Genomic DNA, 23,662 nt, shown 5'->3' with positions numbered 1-23,662 from the left:
ATTAGCCACAGATAAATTCTTATTTAGAAAGGGAAAAATAGAAAAGAAAAAAGGAGTATTTTAATGAAACCTTACAGCTTTTAAAGAAACCAAAGCATGGCTGAGGTAAGCTCCTATTAAACTAATAGCATTATTGTGATAAATTGTGCAGTCAGACCAATAAGCATGTATTTATCCACTGTCACATGGAGCGGTACCCACTCAATTGTATTTTATTTTTTCAAAATAAGGGGTTTTTTTCTTCCAGTGACTCTTCTACTCAAAACTAGAGTTTTTGACATTGTTTTATTTATATCCGTCATGATTACACCTCTGACTTATGTCTACTATCATCTTATCTATCCATTATGGTATATGAAATATTTACACCCTCCCACTTCCTTTTATTGCTTCACTCAAAATATTCTGCATTCCAGACCACCTATTTTTCCACTTAGAGTTGACACTGCCAAACAAAACCATTAAAAATAGCAAAATCATTCACATAAACCATTTTTCAAATGTTAAAATTCAGACAGTCTTGTAAAATTTGCTTATACTTCTTTTAGTTTTGGGGTTGGTTGTTTTTTTTTAATAATCTACTCAATCTTGCAGGAATTTTCTGTAAACCACATGGTATAAAAATTGGTAGATGTCATCTGAATGCTCTGTTACCCTTTGCACTATAGGCTCCCTCTTCTTTTTACTAAACCAAACCCTTTCCCTTTATTTCCCCGAGAGATTAACTCGTTCATGAGACAGGAAAAGGCCAGGGCGGGTCAGAAACTAGTGTCCCCAAAATGGGGGAAATGCCCCAGTGCTGGAAAGCAGCAGAGGGAACAGTTTGCTCTGCTTCTCCCCAGGCAGCCTGGACTCCCTCTCCCCGTCCCAGTATGCTGGGTATTGGAAACAGAGCGACTGTTAGGAAACAAACTGGCATTTCCTAACTTTGCTTTGGAGAGATTACATTGACAGAATTTTAAATTTTTTAAATTAAATCCAAGATCATAAGACAGATGCTCTCACGCTGACTCTCTCTCACTCTGATCCTTGTCCAAATCCTGTTTTGTTTTCTGTGACTTTTATGCCTCTGTTGACGTACGATATCAAACTATTTGTAATTCCACAGAAAAGGCGAGCTATAAATTTGGAGTTCTTAAGCCCTATGTTAAAAAGGCACATCTCTCCAAGCACATCAGTTTATTTTAGGTATGGCTTTATGTTAAAGACCTACATTAGAGGTTTTCCTTGAAGGATGTGTTTAGTATTATCTTCATTTAAAAAAAAAAAAGTCAAAACAACATGCACAATAGATTTCTGAGTTCACCAGACTTTCAGGGTTTAAATGGTTTTGCGTGACAGCTGTTTGGACCACATGTTTCTACCATAAATCTGTTTCAAATTCTACTGGGGCTATTCAAGGTGAAGTTACTGAACTTTCTTAGGAAAAGGCTTCAGAAAGACTTTGATTTAATCAGTACTGCTAAGAATACCAAGAACTAAACACTCTGGTATCTAAAAGGGTGGGCAATACCACCTTTATTCGGTGCAATACAGTTGTATTCCCAAAATAAGTTGACATTGTATTTAAATAGTGCTTATTTTTACATTTGTGCTTCTGAATGAGTCCTTATGTTCTGATAAACACTTTACTTCATTTAATGGGTACCTAATACAACACATGAGCAAATAACACAAAGAAAAATACAGCTACAGAGCCTTTTAAAGAGCATAATCCTAGGGTACTTTTGTACCCTACTGCTTCACAAAAAAAATAAAAATCATGACATGTCTTTGGAAGACAAATTCCATATATACACATTCATTCTCTTCTATGCTGACACAGGCGAATCAACAAACTATACTGACATAAAGCTCAGTTTGTAGCCATGAAACAGTATTTAGATATATGTAGACATCTATTTGATAGATTCAGATAAATGCAAACGTACCCCCCCATCTATAAACACACATACATACATACACACACATATATATTCCTTACTAAAGACTGACTTGATATTTTTAACCTACTTGTCACTCCAATTTCTTTTTTCAAATTTTCTTGGTAAACAGAAAGGCTCTGCTTTCTCAATAAATGCCTTACCCATCATTGTGAAGCTAAGTAACTACCTAAGATGTCTGTAAAGCAGAAATGGACAGAAAAGGCTGGATATGAAAAACACTGCTACAGTGTTAAATCTGAATCAACTTTAATGAAAAAGGAGAAGTATAAAAGGGTTTACATGAGTGTTATGAATTAATAAACCGGGCCTCATTTTTCTGAGTCATAAAATAGAAAGGGATGCGACATTCATGCTATATGCCACAAAACAGTATATTAAAAGGCAAGGGATTATTCTACTCAGCAGAGTACAAATATGTAAATGCAAGTTAAAGATAATAGCCTTACAGCTTGTGAGCTGCTCTGCTTAGTTGTTAATGCAAGAGAAAACAGCCAACCCTGGCAAAATGAACAGACACATACTAAGCAGAAACTTCTAACGCTGTTAAGAAATATAAACTCTTTTAAATCTAGAGCTGTTTCTTCTTCCTTACAAAAAGACATGGCTTATTAAGTATTAATGAAGAAATAACACAATATCTTAAGGTTCACCTCTGACACTCCAGTTGCCTGCAAACTGAACAACCAATGATTTGGAAAAGGAAGCTCTGCCTGACATCTCTACTTGGCTTGGACAATGTTGGCAGCAAAATCAAGATTTACCGTCACTGAGAAATGAAAAACTACTGATGCTGAGAAAAACTGGGAATTCCGGCCCTCGTAAACTTAAAATGCAGAGCAAATACAAATGCAACTGATTGTTATGAAGAATAGCAGACTGTTTAGAGGTGATGACTGCAGTTCTGGTTTAAATTAATAGGGTATAGTTAACATGCTGCTGTAGTCATACATTTGTGACAAGGTTAATGTAAAAATATTTGAGGCAAGTGAAGAGAACCAAAACATTGGTAATACAAACTCTTGTTAATAAAAAGTGTATCAGAACTCTTAATGAGGGAAGAAGAAAGCTGCAAGGGCTGAAAAGTTTGTCTATGGAAGCATCCCATGGATAGAAAAGTTGTGATAGATCGTGCTCCTGCACTCAATTTTAAGCAAAAGCAGCAAGGTATTTGCCTTCAGGACGGGGTATGACGTTACAGCCATACCTACTTAATTGAGAACTATTGCTAAAACAGATGGCCCAGCTTCTCCCCTTTTAGCAGTCCTGTGAATAATCTCTTGCCTGTGTGTTTATGGGTCTCCATCCTTAGGCCAAGCCTCGTGTTCATTTTACCCTGTGGGTTGACAGAGCCAGATGAACTTAAAACTATGGTTAATTTTCTGTTGCCTAGCTCCCCAGACCAGCTCATCACAGTATCAGACAAACACCAAAGCTGGCCCAAGTGAAGCAGTGAGGACACACTGCCAAACAAGGGATGAAATGACCCTTTCAGAAGCAGCTAAGTGTTAATTCAGCTTAGCTGTAACATCAACCTTACTACAGGTTAACACTTATTGGGACTCCAGTTTTGATTAATTTTTCAGGGTCTGAGAACAAAAGCTGAAGTAAACAAAAAAGACTGAGAAAATGTGTGAACAGTTTATAAGGTGAAGTATCAATGAAAAAGGAGATGGGTAAATGGAGACTAAAAATGCTGCTGTAAAGACCACAGAAAACCAAAGAGGTAAGAAACCTCAAGAGTTGTCAGTAAACCTGCAACAGTGACTTTATTTTACTAGTCTTTCCCAAGTGATCAGCAACTTTGAATTTGGATAACAACTTCTGAGGATAGCCAGCACCCCCATAACCAAATCCAAAGGGTGAAGCTTCACAAGATAATCAAGCCAATCTAAAAGCTTTGTAACAGTGAATCAGATGGCCACATGCTGCCTTTCCTGCCACTTCATCCCGCTTCCTTCTTTCATTGTCTAAGCTGCTGATGAGTCAGGTCAGTTCCCTGAACTGGCAGGAAAGAAAAAAATTGAATTATTTTGTTCATTGCTTAGTGAGAAAAACTGACTTAGCAATGGCTGTGTGTTACTAAGGGCTGTGTGAACAGGCACAAAGGAGAGAATCACACAAGTGGGGAAAAAAATAAGAGGATGAAGTTCTGATACTGTCCCTTTGGAAGCAGCAAGCTGTCAGCATGACTCAGTGGTCTCATTAACACTCACCTAATAATATATGCTAACTGGATGACAGAAGAACATACAAGCTACATCATACTTTAGACATTTCTCGGTTTTTACCTTCCCTGAAACATTTACATCTGAAAACTTGCTTAAGAAACATTAACTGCTGGATATCTCAGATAAAAACAAAACTGAGAACATTTCCCATTTTAATAAGCAATGGTCTTATAGATGGAGAGTGTTTCTTCAGAAGCCAAACCAAAGCACGTTCCTTGCTGCTCAGAACCAAAGAGTCAAATCTGTACTTTTCCACAGCACAGCATGTAGGCTCTTAAATCCTTCAACGTTCAGCTTCCATTTTTCAATCACTACACTCCAGGAAACCACGTACAAAATGACCCCAATGATTTCCTTCCTCTTTTAAAACATTTAATAAAAGCTTTATAATTTAGAAGGAACAAAAAAAGCAGTTTTACATGGAACATTTGTAGGCCAGCTTGGCCCTTCAGTTTGCAGCTTTTCCCGTCTGTTTGCACTGTGATCTCAGAAACATTTATAATTATTTATGAACTGCTTCCTTTTTTCTTTGCTCAACCGGATCACTGCATACCAACATACATTTTCTAAAGCTTAATGTGAAGGCAGGTCTCAAAGACAAAATGTCTACAGGTACAAAAATATCTGGGTCACGTTACTAGGAGATTCCAATGAGCACAAGTTAGAATTCACTTGCTAATTCTTCAAACCTATTCAAGTAAAGCATTGTAGGGCAAAGACACAAACCTAAGGCATTCACCAAATGTTACCATCTTTATTTAACCCATGCAAACATGCATCCCAGGACTGGGAAGAGTCAACAGCCCGCTATTCAAATCTTGCATCAGTCAAAAAAAACACATTACAACTCATCCAACTGGGCCAGCATTACTCAAAATTACTTTTGATAGTAGCAGTACAACATAGGACTACAAAGTCCATTGTCATGGATGCACACTGAGCAATTATGTAGAGATACTGACACATCTGCACATTTATAATGATGACAATTACAGCTTTTTGTAGGACTATGATGTCATGATATGACCACATCTATTCAGGCTTCTTGACTTGATATTTTGTATGACAAATGGTACTTTCAGAACTTGGTTGCTCGTGAAATGTTTAGGAAAACAAATGAGGTTTTTAAAAGTCCATATACGGAATACTTTTTATCACAAAAAGAATTTATTTTCTTCTAAGATACAGCAGTCCATTCCCGACAGCCTGCTGAGAGTCATGTACACATGCACAAAAGCAAATATAACCATGGCATTAAATCCTTTACAGTCAGTTCAGAATGTCTGATAATTTAACATTATTAATAAAGAATCTTGTATCCTATATTCATAGCATATTCATAAAAACTATCCTTAGCTCAGATGTTCAGTTCCACTGACTGAAGTCATCACTCCTAAGAAAATTGTTTATTTAATCATATTTTAAAAAAAACACTGATGGGACTTGCCATCAACTGGCAATAGCAATCAAATACCTGGATCCATTTAACTTACACAACATTCACCTGTGTGACAGTCATTCCCCTGACAATGTCTTTGCTGTTACTTTTGTGGAATGAAATCAGAGTAGAAATTTATATTAAAAAAATGGTGAATAGCAAAAGATCAATTAGAAGTTACATTTATATGCATGCTGATGTTATTTTAGAACATCTGTTATGGACAATGCACAATGGATCCTTTAAATCACTGAGCTTCAATACTTTTGTACTCTGATCCCAAATAAAAACACAACAAGAAAACCAAATGGACAAACAGAGCCTTCTAGCCTCAAGTTTACATTCGGGAAATACTCACCAAAGGTTTACTCCAGATTACATTCTGGACACTACACTAATCTCTACAAGGTGATGCAAACTGAAACAGCAATGTAACATTGGGAAAGATGGGCCTCTATTAATGAAATAAACTAATAATGTGCATGGATATCTACAACAAAAAGTCAATTAGAAACACCAACACAAGGGCTACTCAACAAATATTTCACTCTCATGATCGTTTAAATACTGTCCCAGACAGCTAAGCTATTTGGGTGGGTTTTTTTAAGAAAATCAGTTGCAATGTCAACTTTTTGCATGCTAATCAACTTCAATAGTGGCACACTAATGTTACTCACAAAAAGAAAATAAACATGCTTAATTTTTAAAATAAAAATAGCAATCGATTTATTAGGAAAACATCCAGCCATTGCCCTAGGTTAGCTCACAGTAATTAAACTATATTGTCACATAGCTCACTTCACTGCTACCTCCAATAATAAATGTTGACTAACAACAAACCCCTTTGCCTGCCTGCACATTAATGGTGACATTTTCAAAGGCAGCAGTAGCAGTTTAGAATGATTGTTCTTTGATAGGTATGAAGAGTGCACAGGAAAGGACATCACTGCTTAACAATCTCTCCTTACATACCTATTTTTGTCAATACAATACCTTCACACACTGGGAACCAAACAAGTGCCAGACACACACCCAGCTGTGGAGGGAGAGAGTTAAAAACCCCAACTTGTCCCTAGGGAAGGCGTAGTATCCTCACCAGGTATCAGCATCCACAAAGTTCATGGATTTGTTCCTCTCTTTTCTATATGAAAGCACCACTTTTTTTTTTTTTAACACACTTCTGTTGCTGCCTTGTATCTGCCTTTGAATTCCTTAACCATCTTCCAAATTGTTGTTGCACCAAATGTAAATATGTTTTTATTTTCTTAGGTTCCTAATATTTTATTTTTTTCCTGGTAATTTCTCTCTTTAATTTTTACTCTGACATCCGCGGTTTACAACATCATTTACACAGTTGGATATTATGATCATCTCTGCTTTTTTTATATGCAGACCAATACATAAGCCGCAACCTCTCTCTGAAGTAACCTATAATACTATTATCTTTTTTAAAGAGACTTTCTGCCATATTTCCCAGTGCTTTGGCTTAGACTTAAAAACTCCTTGACACATATGCCATGCTCCCTGAATTTCTAAAGTACATCTAGAATATAGATGGCACAATCATAAACAAATAATATATCACTTCTGTAAGTGCTGGTGTGTACTTAGTTTGGCAGCTTCTTGTGTGCCCCCAAAAGGTAGCACAAACAAAAAGAGCCAAAGCCATTTCTCACATGTAAAAACTGGGAAAAAATAGAACAGGAAGGGAGGGAAGGGAGGGAGGGGAGGAGACACAGCAGCCAACTTTGTAGTTTTAACTGTTCAGCTAAAGAGTCACTTCAAGGGACCCGGAGCTAAGGTTTAACAGGTTCAAAAACCAGGCCCCAAAATGAAGTAAAAATTGTCCTCTCTTCATTGCAGGAAATGTAAGGAAAGAAATAGGCAAAGGTCATGAAAAGGAACGGAAAGCAAGAAGGGAGATAATAAGGTAATGAAGGAAGAGTGCTACAGAATGGAACTAAACCCAAGAAAAACAAAGTCCTGACATCAAGTAAATACACACTGATTATAAAGGACCACAAAGTCCTTGGAAAATTACTCTCAGACCCAGTGTCAGTGTTATAAAAACCAAACTGTTACAATGCCACCTCTTAGCTTGTTTTTGAAGTCATCTGTGTTCTCCAGGCTAGAGGATGGTGGTATCTGGAGTGACTACAGTGAAGAGCTTCTCCCAGTACACACTGCTAATTCTCACTCTGTCTTACGTTGCGTGTGTTATATGTTATGTGTGTTTTAATAATTAATTCCCCATTTTAAGAAAATAAATTTACAACAATGGTGCCTAATCTGGGAAACTACTTTTAAAAACAATTATTTTATCCAAATTCTGCTGTTTGGCAGACTGCTGGGTACATAACACATTGTATTTTCAAAACAATAAATTAATGTAGGCCAGTCAAGACCAAAACCAAAAGACAAGGCCTACAATTGCCTGGCAGCAGTGCTTTACAGAAGCAATGATTTAACCAGAAAGGGGGTGTCTATTGACTTCTAATATAGCATATTTTCTGTCAAAATTTCTGTCAAAATCTTGACACTTGGTCTCATGTTTAGGATTTACAGAAAAGCAGACTTACAAGTGAGAGGAATCCTATCTATCTCCTACAGAAAACACAAACCTAGATAGAAAATACTAGTATGGTATGTGTGCCTTCAGCACTACTGGCATCCTGGTTCCCCATCTCAAAAAGTTTATATTAGGTACAAGGAAGGCCAACTAGGATCCATCAACAGCTAATGAAAAAAAAGTGATAACCCCCCAGGGTTCAAGAAGGCCTATGCTGAAAATTTCTGAGAGCGTGAGAATATTCAGCAGGAAGCATCCCCGTGTGCTCGCCCTCTTCTCCTGTTCTTCCCCAGGGATCCACTCTGGCCATGGTGGGAAACGGGCTACTGCACAAACTGAAACTTTGGTCTAACTTAGTACACCATTCTCATGTTCATCAGCAATCTCTGAAAAATCAGACTAAACGTTTCAAAGTTAAGTTGTGACATCCAATTTCAAAAATTTGAGCTTTGAATCCTCTGTGGAAAAGAAGTCATGTGTTGAAAGAAACACAGTGGAACTGGAGAAGAGAAGCTATCTTTATCCATCAGTCACAGACAAATTTACGATATACAGATTTTGAAACAAATAAAAAGGCCATATTCTCTTAGATTAATATAAATGGTGGATCACTTCTTCCACCATACTAGATTTTTGCCTTAGTCTAAATCAGTTACTTTGCTTGATAAGCAGACCTGTGGCATGTGAATGCAAGGAAGGCTTTAGACATTTAGATTATTGGACTAAGTTGATTTACTGCTTGCTAATCATTATTCACTGTTTCTCATTAGTCCTTCGGTACTATATTTAAATAAATTGTTTGGAAATAGTCAGCTGCTTCTTGTTCAGCTTTTATTATAGAAATCAGATTAAATAAGACAAAAATTATTTATTAAAACCAAACAAAAAAAAAAGGAAATTACACGGTTGATGTTGAAATGACCAAAAATAAATTAAAAAAAAAAGTCATTTGGTCATTTCAGAAGCAAGCCCAACCACTGGCTTCTTACTAGCATCACACAGTGCAATCAAAACCTCTTGTCAAAACCCAGCAATAACTAGCTTGAGCTCAGAATTTATGTCTGCTGTGGTTATTCTTTTTTTTAAGTCTTTATATCTTGTGTTTATGTGTACATAATTTTAAATTCATTTATAATTTTTAAGCAACATAATGGTACACAGAAAACCCTTGAGGGGCTAACTTCCAACTGCCATTCACAAAGGCAGTTAAAGAAAGCAAGTCTACACGCAAGATATTTGCCTCAGGGAACACTTAGTCAACTAAATTTTTGAAGGTTTTACACAAATGCAACAAACTAAATTTGTATGAAAATCTGGATTTTCTGGATACTACTATAAAAATATTGTAAAGCTAAAGGAGTTTGAAGTATTACTATGGGTAGAACTCAAATTAGTTTGGGTTTGTTTTTTTTAAAGCTATTTCTTCATATTTTAATCTAAATATACTACGTAGCCATTTATAAAAAAATTAGTGATGAAATGAAAATCAGAAACAAGATCAAGTAACAGATATGCTTACTAGACAACTAGAAAGGTAGGATTAATTCAAAAGAGGGAAAAAACCAACAATTAATAAATTTTTGTATGTACTTACATATTTAAATGCCACTAAGGATTCCTTACAGAATGAAAAGCATCAATAGAAAATACAGAATGAAAGAACCTCTCTTTTACGCTGCATTCATTTGCCCAGTATTATAAAACACCTTCAGATAAAAGTAGCATACTGTTTTTTCTGAGCAGTGAGTGCTGGTTTGAAGAAAAACTCCACTCCTGTATCACATAGTCTCTGTAGTTAGTTTATAACTATGCAGCAAAAGCTTCAGGAACTACGTGGTAAAAAAGAATGCATAGCCATATTGGTAGCAAGTTGCAATTGTAAGTTACTTCAATATCTGTATGTGTGTGAAGTAGGAATATTTTTGCATTGGTTTAGTTACACCAGTAAGGAACTAGCAAATGATAGTGGCACAAGAACACTCATTGCTATTATAAGAGATTTATTCACAAACTAAAATTAAGTAAAAGCATCATCATATAGACAATCCTAACTTAAGAGCAGCAGTAAACTGCATAACACATTCTGATTAAGTGTACGTTCTTAGACTGTTAGTTTTCCACAAGTACGTGAGCAATCTGATTTTCTTGACACCTATTTTTCACAGAAAATTAGTTGCAGGTACTTGGAGATTTCACTTTTTGCATTCAATACGCCTGAATATTTATATGACAAATATCTGTACCTAATCAGGAAACAAAGGTACTATGCAATGTACCCTGAAAAAATAATAGTTTATTGTAATTCCCATTATAAACGCTGAGGAGAAAAACCCCAGCAAATTCATTCCAATAAATAGAATTATTTTTAAAAAAATAACTTCAAATTAAAAATGTGCAAGAGGAAATTACAATGATCATACCTATTTTATGAGCAGAAAAGACTAATCTTGAATACAATTATCACTTATATGAGTCATTTACTCAGACTCTTTTCTGATATACATTCATAATAATTCATATCTCTTGCTTCATCACAGACATAATCAGAAGACAAAGATTAAGTTGTTTCCACGCCATCACTAATGGTATGTTTCTCAGAGTAGGTTTTCCACATTTAGTATGAAAAGGACACAATCAGATTACAGAATAACCTGTAGAAAAATCCTTCATACCAGTTTATTAAAAAACCTGAAACATTATTTTAAAATAAGCTTCAGGATGTGTGCGTGGGAATTGCTCTTATTTACGCACTCTCGGTAAAGACAACAGCCTTTAACTTTTATTTACTGCACTGGTCAACAATTGCATTTTCATATTATTAGGTTTGCTGAGCAATACCACAACACTGTAATGTCCGGGTTACACATTTGATATAATATTTTTCTGAACATGTGTCAACTGCAATTCATAAACATCCCCACTTGCCAAGCTCAATAGCTTTTACAACATTTAAAAAATTCTAACACACCAGAAAAACTTATTTACTGGAGGAACCATCTACAGATACCAGTCAATTGTATAGGGCCAAAAGACTAAACTTTTCACTCTGATGTAAGTGTACTCCCTAAATGAATATCATCTAAACATGAAACTGTAATTCTTCCAATGACTGCTTTATATCTAAAAATATCACTGCTGAATGCTGCAATTACATTTCTCAGCTGGAGACATCTTTCTACATTATTTTCTTGAATGCATAAGATCCAGGCTCAACAGTGTGCTAATCAGCTGCACTAAACTCTAAATGTGATCTAATTAACTAGAAACTACTCAGATTTGATTGGTGGGTTTTTTGATTTGCTTTTAAATCCAAGCATATCTTAATCACCTTGTCTGCCCTCCAAAGAAAATAGTCATGAAAAAAAGGCAAGATGTTCAGAGGAAAAAAAAACCCTATAATTACAAAATATCCTTAGGTCCTGACAACATCTACTTACTCTCAAAACAGCATGCTTGCCCAGTAATTTCTTATGGATTCTGACTTTAAAATTTCTAGTCTTAAAACTGTTCAAAGGTAAGAATCACCTACAGTGTGTATTCTGGTCACAGTGCAAGCCCTAACCATTTGAACCATGCCTTACAGTTAGTTTCTCATGAACTGGAGAAGCAGCTCCTTGCCCTCAATTTAGTTTGGTGAAGGCAACATGATTCTGAGACTCCCATAAAGCTTGGTTCTCCGCACTGGAAAGTTCATCGCACATACTATGCAGCCCTATTCGAACTGGGTGTGTTCTTTGTCTTGCAGAGCAGGTTAGGAAAGATGTATGTATCAGAAGATATTTTTCCTTCTTAAATTAGCAACAACTATCTGTTAGGCCAAATCTCCTCTTCTGCCTCCTCTAAAATTCTTAACATTTAACAGAGCTTGTAGGAAAGAAGGACGAACACAGCAAGTGACCTCATGAGTAATCTTGTCACTAACTGATTCTTTTCTTTCTCGTATCAAAAGTATTCATAACAATATATAAGCTACTAAATTGAACATATGCCATATCTTTTTTTACTCACCTACGCAGTTATCACAAAGGCTGCAATGTGAGGCACGAGGTGGGCGGAAAATCTTGCAAGTAAAACAGTATTTTAGTTTCACTGTCTGTCCATTGATGATCACTTCTTTTGTTCTGGGAGGGGGGCGGTATCCTCCTGAACTGGAGCCATTTGCAATATCTAAACATGGAAATACAATGCATTACATTTTTCACATGAGCTATGGCATATGCACAGAACTGTCCTTGATGGCAGTCTATAGCAAATTTCAAATTTATATTTAAATAACACACTTAAACATTTTTTTTCCCTTCTCATTCTCCTAAAATAACGTGGCAAAAAGATAATTACAAATAGCATCCATAGCCAATCAATTTGAATTAAAGAAACCACCCAAACCCAATTCTCAAATGCTGACAGCTACCTTGATCCCAAAACTCTTACACTCTCATACCCCCAATAGCTCACAGAGAATACATTAAAGACAACTATGACTGCTGGTGCAGGAGAGTAAAACTTGGACAAGTTATCTTTAGGATTTTCCTGAATGTTTTAGAATTCCTTTAATAACAAAAAGTCTCTCTACAAGTGCTGCAGGAATTCTACAACTTAATATAGAATCTGCACATTTACTTAAGCAACAGCAGCTCTATCATTAGAGCTTGGCATATGGTAGAAACAAGATCAATCATCACTGAGATCTCTTAAGTGCTGTGATACAATGGAGCACATTCAGAATAGTATTTCACAGCTCTTGCTGTTTCGAAGTTTGAAAATCTAACTCCCAGTGTTACTTTTACACATCTTGAAGTTTGTTTGTTGCATAAAAATAGTTTCCAACTACCTCGTTTGGTGTAAGTGGTGGGGTTTTGGGTTTTGTTTGTTTGCTTGCTTTTGTTTTATTTTAGGATATCAGCATTCATTCTTCCAGCAACTAAAGGACTGATTAGGCTAAATCATTAAAGTTCTATTTTGTCCTTTAAATGTGCCCAAGCTGAGCTATACTCTGAAAGTCGAACATGTAAAAGTGGTACCTTTTTCTCAGTTTATCTGTTCTTGTGTAATCACAATCAAATCAAACCACAGAAGTGAAAAAAACTAAATTATTACTCTTGGACAGGCAGAACAGCAAGAACAATAGGAAAGTAAAATAAATTATTTTTCAATATATGAATGAAACTACATTTCAAAGTCACAGTCACCTGCACAACTGTGTTTTAAGTTGTCCCCCTCACTTTCATGTTGGACAAGCGTGGGGCTCGATGACAGGTTAGTAAAAGGTCCATGACTTATATTTGAGCTCAAATTGTTAGAAATATCACTCTCAATTACAATTTCTGCCAGGTCTGCAGACATATTTACACAGCCTACAAACTACACATTTTTCCAAGGGGGCAACTAGAAAGCCTACTACCTAGCAAGGTATTCAAATTAGCGACAGCATAGCTGTGCTAGCAAAGGTGTAATTATACAATATGCTAGATTTGGCAGTTCCCATCTGCAACGTGCTCACCCACTCCATAAATATGCATCAATAAAAGTATTTGTGGGACACCACTGTAAACCTGACCATTGAAACAACTGGACTTCAGAAAACTCTCTTGAAGAGGGTGGAAGGAGGGGAGCAATAGCTGAGAATGATGGAATCAGGGTGTGATGCTCCTAAGCATCCCTTATGAGAATGAAGTGGTGAATACTGAAGAAACAGCAGCTTAGAAGCCGCCTGCTAGACCCTGAGGAGGTACAGACATTTGCTTGTGTTGGATCTAAACCAACCCCTGCCATGTTCCTGCGATACTGGGCCAGGTCCTGTGATCTGCATGTGGAAGCATGGATTACTGTGTGGTTCCCATAACAATCAATAATACTGATTTTGACCTCAAGGCCAATATTACTCGACACAGTATTTTTGATTAAATAAGTATTGCATTACAAGCTACTAGTGCATTTACTTGCTGAAGCATAACTAGACAATAGAAGTTGTTTAATGTGCAATATGGACATTATCTTAAGTTTCCTTTTTTTGTTGTTTTTTACAGCTATGTTGTTTAAAAGAAACTCATTAATTAAATGATTGTGATTTTAAAGCACTCCAGCAGATACAAGAATTTGATGAGGTCAATAGAAATAATTTAATTTCTTCAGGTTATAGTAAAAACCATTTTTTAATTTGCTTGCATAACAGTTTATTTGTCCTCATGACACATCAGTTTGAGTTAAGTAACTTTTAATTTTTGCATTCTAATTCAGAACTAAGCTGAAAAGATGTTCTTTTGAGGGCACAGCACAACTGTGCTTATATTATATAAAGCTTTACAGAGACATGGATGATTCTTTAATCCAGAAAACAGGGAAGAATTTCTTATAATTCAGAGATTACATTAAAAAAGCTTCCATATTTACCATGAAAACTTCGTTTCTGTAGAACAAGTTATCATAAGCTGCATGAAATGCTAAAAAAACTAACCTGTAGTACCAGTACAGAACTACATAAGACAATACTTTTTAGGGGAGAAAAACACCTCAGTAAGCTTTTGTTATTTAAAATCCCCTATAGCTGACGTTAGTTACTACCACCGAAAAAGAGAAATATATTTTAATACACTGTACTTTCGGTGACATCATCACCAGCAGGCTTGTAATATTCTTAGCCCTTCTATAAATCCACGGGCCTTACAAAACACAGCATTATGCCCATTTCCAACTGTAGTCTGGTCAAGATAGACAAATTGTGAACAAAAATGTAGGTCATTAGCCCTAATTAGCTTTTTATCCAATAAAGCATTTAACATATGCATGTATAACATGTTCATTAATAAACCAATGATTTCCATTTGATACTTATACTCAAATTTAGGTGCATAATTGTCAAAAATACTAATGAAGCCTGAATTTTATATAGGTGTAGCTTTCTACACTGCTAGAAATGTTGATGCATTGAATTTCCTAAAATAACACCAATATTTCAGATTTTCTTCTTTTACAAAACCTTATTATTCCTGAATATGTACATAGTCATTGAAAGAAAATGGCTTAAACCAGTCAAGGTGAATTGTTTAGAAGAAAAACTCTCTTTTTTTCTAATGAAACATTTATGCATAAAAAATGCACACTGACTAAAACCAGTATGACCCCAGCTTTCATGAAGTTCAAGAAGTGCACTGTATTTATTTTATTTTAAAATAGCCTCTGGCAGAATCTCAAAGGCAACTTCCCTCTTCTCTGGTGGAGAAGGGAGACTACTGGCCAGCCCATTATACTTACAATGCCAGTTTTCTAAGAGGATTTCCTTCCAAACCTTTGCAGGGAAGTTCAAGTTCACAGGGACAGCAAATCCTAGCTCTCTGAGGAAAATTAATCTCAAAACCCAAGGGTGAAAGCTGATGCACATGAAATTAATGAAAACAGTCTTGCTGACTTTCCATGGAGTCAGGATTTTACCCACAATCCTAAATTGCATAATCTGACCCTGAAGTCCCAGTCTTGCTGTTCATTAACAATTTTTTTCTGGAAACAAGCAACAGGGCAAGGTCAAATGTGCTTGGATTTAATCAGATTTATCTAACCTAAATGTGCTAAACATGTCCTGGTCTCACAGTCATTTTTCAGACTGTAATTAGCCTTCAGTTGGACTGCTCATACTTGGGTTCTAACACAGTTAAATCTTTTAATATATGCAGGCCCTTTAAGGTACAATAAGATTAACCTTTATGGAATCACCTTCCCCAAATAAACCTGCGTTTGACCACTACTTTTTATATTTTTCTCTTCCAATCCATTACCAATGTAGTAATGCAAGTTATTTTACAAAAAGGGTAAAATTTTCCCACTAATGGGATTGCCTTCCATCCTCTCTGCTCTGACACATTTTATAACTTCTCTAGCAGCGTTAAATGTTCATGCACTAGATGGGGCTCCAGCATCTTTATTACCCTATTACAAAAACCCCAAACATACAAACCATATCCTTGCAGGACCAAGGTACCTGAACTGCTGCAAGAAAGTTACTGCAAGTATTTAATGGAGATACAGCACAGTCTAGCAACCTTCTAGTATGACAACAAACTCCACTTCGATCTCTCAAATTATTATGCCAAAAACAAATGGGAGGTGCTGTTTAGATGAGACACACAGGCTTGAATTTTGTATACATATCACCAGGATTCTCCCGCTCAATCAAGCATTTGCTTTTTTGGTCAATTTTCCTAAGACCCTATGACAAACAGTCTCTAGGAGGTCTCTCCACATTGTCTCTCCACAAACTTAACAATCATATCATGCAAAGTTTGCCATCAACTTTAAAGGGACACAATTTCAATCTTCAAACAATATAATTAGAAGTTAGTAACTTGAAGTAGTTGTAATGTTTCCTGCTAAGAAAAACAGATAATGCAGTGGAAAAAACTTTATGTATGACCTATAACATCTGAACAACAAAAAAAAAAAAAAAAAAAAGCCCTGCAAAAATGCAAACCTCTAAGAAATATCTTCCTTGGTGTTTAACCACTTAAATCTAAGCTACATGCTTAACAACTGTGGGCTACAAGAGGAAATAGTCTTTTTTTTTTTAGTGAAAAGAACTTAAATAAAATTTTCTTATTTCCAGACAGTAATCTCAGGGACAAACAATACTGGGAACCTGGCTTAGACTGAAAACAGCAGCTGCTAACTGCATTCTTCACATAATTCTTCATCTGATAGCCAACAAGAGATACTGACCAAATATTGCTCCTGACTTTAGATAAAAGACTTACTGCCTTGATTTCAGAAAAACTTATGTATTTTTTTCTTAAGAGTAGAATCGCATGATCTTCTTGAAGTCTAAAACTTTACGTGAAAGGTATTCTCGCTCCCAGAAAGAAATAAAATCTTTAGTGATTTGCTGATGGAAAGAAGCATAGAGAGTAAGAGCTTTCTGAAAGACTTACCTGATGCACAAAGTAATTTCACTAAACTTATTTTAAGAATGTTGTTTAAAGCATGCAATATCAGGTATGACTATAAGCCTATCAAGCTGGTATCCCACCTTTGCAAAGAAAGCAAAACATACCCACATTGTACTCACAAGCAGTACGTATTTGTTCAGGTTATTGTAAATTCTGTGAAATGCCTATGCTGTGGCACAGATTTAATTTTATAAGGCTCTAAGGAAATCAAATTGTGCATTTCAAAACAAATGAAAGACAGGCAAAGAATTGTGGAGAAGTCTCAAATGTAGTCTTGAGCATCAATGAAAATTAGAAAGCCAAGACAAAAACAACTTCCAAAGATGGCATGCTGGTGTAGCTAATATACTGAGTTCAGGGCTTTTGAAAAGGCAAAAGAAAGCAAGCAGATACTGTGAACTGGCCTGAGCTGACTGTACAGAATAAATTAGGAAGATATACATAAGTAAAGACAGTTACCCTGAAGAAAAATCCAAAGAATTCCTTGCTATAGATGGGCCTTTTTAAGGCTGGAACGATAATTTACCATGATCATCTTTTTATTTATCTGCATCACCTATCCAATGCAAAAAAGATGGATATTGTGGAAGAATTGTTACTCTTGTATACATCAAATGAACAAACGCTTTCCCATCTGTGAAACCCATTCTCCTGGGTTTGGTTATCCTTTTGAGCCTTCATATTTAGAAGTCTATTATCCTATAAACATTTTACCACTTGAGGTGACTTCACACTAAACTAACGACAAGAGACACATATCATAACTGCTAAGAGGTTACAAAATAAGGCTGCTTGTGGTTTGCATGTTCCCACAGAAACAACAGCCCCTCTCAATATAGTATTTTGTGTGATTGCAGAACCCATGCTTATATGCACTATGAAAAGGATGCAACTACCATTGGGGTTGCCCCAGAAAAAATGACTTTAAGTTTCATGAAAGTTATAATCAAAGTAAAAATACTACATCAACAAGTTTAATTTCCCATTTAGAAAAAAAAAAAGAGGTCCTGCTGCATTTAACTGAGATTATAGCACTTTTATAGCAAATAACTCTACATTCTCTTCAGTGATCTTGCATTATACAAGCTTCATGCATCTAGTTGCTTTTGTTCTATTATGTTATATTAAAAAATACTAGAGTATTTTAAGACTTACGCTCCTTCCCTCTCTTAGGCCAAACACATATTTCTTAAATATTTTCTTAGAGGTCATGTTTTCTAGACTTCTCTGTTTTGCTGCCTTCCTCTTGAGTTTCCACACACGGTGTCAAAAACTAGACAGTGAACTGAGTCCTCACCATCACTAGGTATTGCAGAATGTCACTTCTCCTGGGTTTATGTAATGACTCGTCTTCTAATGCATCCCAAAAAGAATTTCCCCTTTTCGTCATGATACCACAATGCTGACTCAATCTGTTTGTGGGTAATTCTCAAGTCCCCTTTTACTGTACCATTCACTGTTTAGCCCCTTTTTTGTTAGTATTTGATTTCCATTTGTAATCATGCATTTTGTATTTGTTCCCTAAAATTGCTAAGACTATGTGGAGTATATTTAAAAAAAAAAAAAAAAAAAAAATCAAGCCAAGTGCTTGCAAATTCCCCCAACTCAGCATCAGCTTCAGAGTTAACCATATTCCCTTTTTTTTGAGCCCACAATCAGTGTCTGCAAGATCCTAGTCAATCGCTTACCGTTTCCCACTCGAGTGTCTTTCCAGAAAGTTGCTCATTGAATTTGTGGTAATTTCATCTAGACCTTATTTCCAAAACTTACATAGAAAGAATCCTGTGCAGGACAGTATCAAGAGCTCTGTTACAGTCAAAATTCAGCACATCTGCTGCTTCTTTTCCACCAAGACAGTTACTTTTTCAATGAAGGACATCAGTTTGGTTACACTTGATTTGCTGTTCAAATACTTTGTTGCTTGTTTTGAGTCTCAAATGGCCATAAACCCCACCCACTGCCAGCCCCAATTCTTACAATTTGATCATTTAGCAATTTGCTCCATGTCTTTCCAGACAGAGAATAGTTTCTAGCGACAGAATAGACAGATTTCTATTAGAGTAGAATATTAGACAGATATAGATACCATATAGTAGGTTGACAGATTTTTCTTTAACTACTACTACTTTCCCTCTTCCAACCTGCACTTCCTATCAGCTGCCAAGATGTGTGCAAGGTCTCTTCTGAGATCAAAGCAGAGTGTTGAATCCTTCAGATTGCCCTCTTATTTCTCATTTCCCAATTACACAGCACGCCTTTAGCTTCTCTTTCTTCCTCTGACCTCTAACAGAACCTGTCCCGTTGTCTTCTACTGTTCCTTGCTGGTTGTAACTGACTTTATTCCCCTTTTGCCTTTCAACAGTTTCCCGATATGCTTGTGCCACCTCTTTATACTCACCTTTAGGAACTGTCTCCACTGCTGATACAAGTATCTTTTTTTACTGTAATCTTCATAAAACTACAAATACAGACAGAATGGCCTCTTACTACACTTCCCAACCTTCCTCTGTATGACGATAGCTTGATGATGTGCGTTTAATATAATATTTTTCAATAACAGAGGTCCCTTTTGCTTTGTGGACACCTTTTTTTTTTTGCAATTCCTTTCACTTTTTGTTTTGCTATGAACACAGATGGTGGCTGGGCTACTACCACCTCACCAAATCCTCAAGAAACAACTGCTTTCCATTCCTGTACCCTGCGTGGTGGAAACAGCAGCATCACAGCCCTGTTAGTCCTCCATCTTCACCTGGAAAAAGGTGATAGCCTAGGTGGAAACATATCATGTTGTCAGCATGACCACCCTGTTTCCAAAAAGTCACTTGAATGAATGGAGTACCAGCAGTTTTCTTTAGAAGGTCTTACTGAGAACTGTTCTCCTCAATCAGCTTGTCCTATTCTATGCTTTCTGACGTACAAAAATAAAGTTTAATAAGCTTTAAAAGAACTTCAAAATAGCATTCTTAAATCAGAATTCCTCCTCTTGAGACATAACAGTTTCTCACTGCATCTGTAATAATTTCTGTGAGGCTGCTTCCCAAAGAGACAGGTAGGGCAGAGTAAGAATCAAGTATCTAAGAACAACTTGAATAAAGTAAAAGCCACAGATTGGACAAATTACATGCACGAATTTTAGAAAAGAAATGATTTGGTAAAGGCATTATTTTTAGGTGATTTATCTGAAGAATCTCTTGCCTAGAAGTATATTACTGTTAACCTTGCACCCCATCTTTAGAAGGCACCTCAAGTTCAAAGGTACAGCAAGTTCCAAGGCAATCAAACCAGAATGATAGTTTTGGAACATAGAGGAGTTTTCTTTTGAACTGCAGGGGCCATCCAGCTTTAGCTGCATAGATGCCATTCCACTAGGATACATCTTTTTAGGGCACATTAAAAAACATATTTTAACAGTACAAAGATGTTTCTTTCCTTTTCCATTGTTGATTCCAGAATCACAGTTTTAGGGCAGTAGGATTTGTTATGGCTACCTAGCTTGTTCCTCTCCATTAGACCTGCCATAAGCCTTCATGCTTGGGAACTTGAGCCACAAACTCCACGTTCGGTGGCAATACAGTTCCTCACTTCAAGACTCCATTGGCCCTTTTTGGAAGACTACTGTTGTTTTGATCAGCTCAGTCGTCTGAACCTGTGAAGCAAGTTTTGTGCTACCAGTTTTAAAAAAAATTTGTAAACACAAGTTCTGAAACAGTCACACATGGAAACATTTTGACTCTCCTAATCAACTGTTTAATACAATCTGTCTTTTTTCAGTATCCAACTTCTATTTTCATTTTATATTTAGCCAAAACTCTGTATCTGACTGACTCTTTCTTTAAGGAAAAATTATTATTGTCAGCTGCTTATTTGAAATAAATTATTTCCTGACTTAGATCAATGTTTCTTTGAACATATGCTGAATAACCGACTCCTTGAACAGGAACCTGTGCCTGTATTTTGGACTAAAGCTGGTACCTTATTCTAGGTAAAGGATTCCTTGAAGGAGACCAATGAAACTAGACCGTAACACTGATTAGGAAAAGGTGCTAAATGAATGCTTCATTATATTTTTCCATATTTTTATGCTTAAAAAAACGACTTGGTGAGGTTTTGTAGCCTAAGCTATCTACCTTATTTCTGAGGTTTTCAGAAGCTTAAGCAAGATGATTCAACCACTTCTGAAACGCGGATGAATAGCACACGTTTTAATACCTCTATCATATTATAGAATTTGAAGAAAGAAGCTGAAACCTAGGACATGCTGTAGCCTTTGAGCTTAGCATGCAACTTTTTCTGCACAAATTTTGACAGAAGAAAGATGGGTGGGGGAGGTCACAGTTCAGATATCCTCAGCAGCAGCTTGTTAAGAGCTACAGAGTTAACTTCCGGATGTCTTTACTGCAGAGCACAGGTTAACTCCGTTTATGAACAGATTATCAACACTCCATCACTGCAGAGAAACTAAGGATGTCACGTTCCAGCAGAACTGGGTTTATTGGAGACTGCTGCAGCCAAGCACTTAGGGCAAGGAACCTGGCTCTCCCTCCTATCACCTCCACAAGAAAGAGGCGGCACCTGCCCAGCCCAGAGAAAGGAAAAGCTTGGAGGAAATCCCATCACAGAAACACAAGGTGAGTAAAAAGCAGAGCGGAAGGAAGGATCAGAAAAAGAGGAAGGAGTGACAGACAACGAAAGATGCAACCAAGTAGGATCCAGATAAGATCCATGGAGGCAGGGCTGAACAGAAGTACAGGAAAGACAGGGCAGAACTCAGGGTGTACGTACCTAACAGATGCAATACAAATAAGAGGCAGAAAAGAGCCCCAGAGTGGACTCTAAACACCAGAAAGCAGAGTTTCCTCCAGAAACAGGAACCAAAACCCAAAGAACTTCTTGGAACAAGCTGCGGTAACTTGTTTTTGTGTCAAGGCCCTAATAACAAGAAGTGCGTTGCTATAGTGCTGCCTTCTGCCTTACCTGTCTAGGTCTTCATTACTCAAAGAACAACTTACTGCTCCTTTTGATTTTTTTTTTTTGTGTGTGTGTCTTTATAACCACTGGATTATGAAAATAATGTATCTAAGCCACTTTCTATGCCAATTAGCAAGCATTCAAAATACCTTGTACTTCAAATAGAGCCAAGAACACACTCAGTTAATATTTATAGCCTGTTTATACGTCTGCCATTCTATAAGAATAGAGAATTAAACTGCACATCATAAAATCTCTAAAGTGACTATTACACCATGTCCATTTCAAAACCATAGATACAATTAAATATTGCATATATGGGTACTGGATTTAAAAACTGAGGAATTCATTTGCTGTGGTTAAGTTGGGGAAAATCCTTTAATAAAAGCATATTTAAAACATGATTTACAGAACACTCAAGATTTCACCAAGTAGCTGGATATAGTGGTGAAAAATACCTGTCATCGCAAGATAACTAAATCCTAATATCTACTCTTCAACAACTCACCTGCAATCTCATTTAGCAGACCATCATGATTATCATCTTTATACGTAATTACTGAAAAAATAAATTTCCATTAGAAAGCCCATCTGTTTTACATAAAAAGAATAGGTTATACAATTTCTGTTCTGAAAATTTTTTCCCCAACCGCATCGTCATTATTACTGATAGATAATCAGCAAGTAAATTTCAGTAGCAGTTTCATTAATAGATTTTAATTTCATTTTCTGCCTAAAGGACTCAAGAAATTCAAAGAAACAGACACAGAAATGGAAAAGTATCTACAGAGATGACAGGGAACGTAGGACAGTACGTAGATGGATACTGCTATTCTTTTCAGCATCTTACCCTCCTCTCTGTTCCTTTCTCAAATGCAGGTGTGAAAGCCTCCCACTGTTTAGCAAGATTTTATTTCATTAATTTTCAAACAGTTTAAGGAATTAGGACTATAATTTTTCTATAGCTGAACTATCAGCCACCAGTGGCACAATTCAAAACACCATACTTGTCTTTCTCTTCTAAACTGACGACCATTTGTTTTCACTTAGCAAACTGTTCTCAGTAAGGGAAGCAAAAACAAGTAAATCCTTACTCTAACCAGAGTTAAGATAACTTCCCTCAAATACATTTTTCTTCATATACAGTTATGCTCCAGCTTTTCCTTACAATGATCTCACATTATAGTAGGAATAAATTATTCCCTCAATTATCAATACTTGTCTCATTACAAAGAAAAATAAACAAAACAAAATTGAACATCAGCAGTAAGAAGCCCAATGATTTGTCTGCAAATCTTGCTTCTAACCAACTTTGAAATCCTATCCTTAGCCAAAAATGGGTTTAAAGAAATCTGTTAATATAACAAGTGAAAGAAAGATGGTTGGTCAACAGGCTCGGACACAAATGTCTTCCCTTCTCCTAGTTCTGGTTTAAATATGCTTCAGGAGTGCAGACTTCCATACAGTGTCCTCCTATGGTGGTCTAGCCTTTTCCTAATGAGAACCTTGTCTGATTAGGTACAGCAGCGTCCCACACAATGCTGCTTTTCTGAGAAGGCAAAAGGCCAGCTAACACAAAT

At 36.4% G+C, this 23,662-nt stretch overlaps 1 protein-coding gene across 4 annotated transcripts in view; it reads right to left on the bottom strand.

The window, feature by feature from the left end:
• Nucleotides 1–23,662, bottom strand: part of ZDHHC14 (zinc finger DHHC-type palmitoyltransferase 14) — a 110,629-nt gene that overhangs the window by 25,339 nt on the left and 61,628 nt on the right. For all 4 annotated transcript variants that reach the window (XM_050893853.1, XM_050893855.1, XM_050893854.1 and 1 more), the window contains exon 3: nucleotides 12,190–12,348. In XM_050893853.1, coding sequence (XP_050749810.1) covers nucleotides 12,190–12,348 — 159 coding nt within the window. The remainder of the gene's footprint in view (nucleotides 1–12,189; nucleotides 12,349–23,662) is intronic.

Source organism: Gymnogyps californianus, chromosome 3 (assembly GCF_018139145.2).
Source record: "Gymnogyps californianus isolate 813 chromosome 3, ASM1813914v2, whole genome shotgun sequence".
Lineage (NCBI taxonomy): Eukaryota > Metazoa > Chordata > Aves > Accipitriformes > Cathartidae > Gymnogyps > Gymnogyps californianus.
The sequence above is the reverse complement of the archived record's forward strand: the minus strand, read 5'-3'. Positions and strand labels throughout refer to the sequence as shown.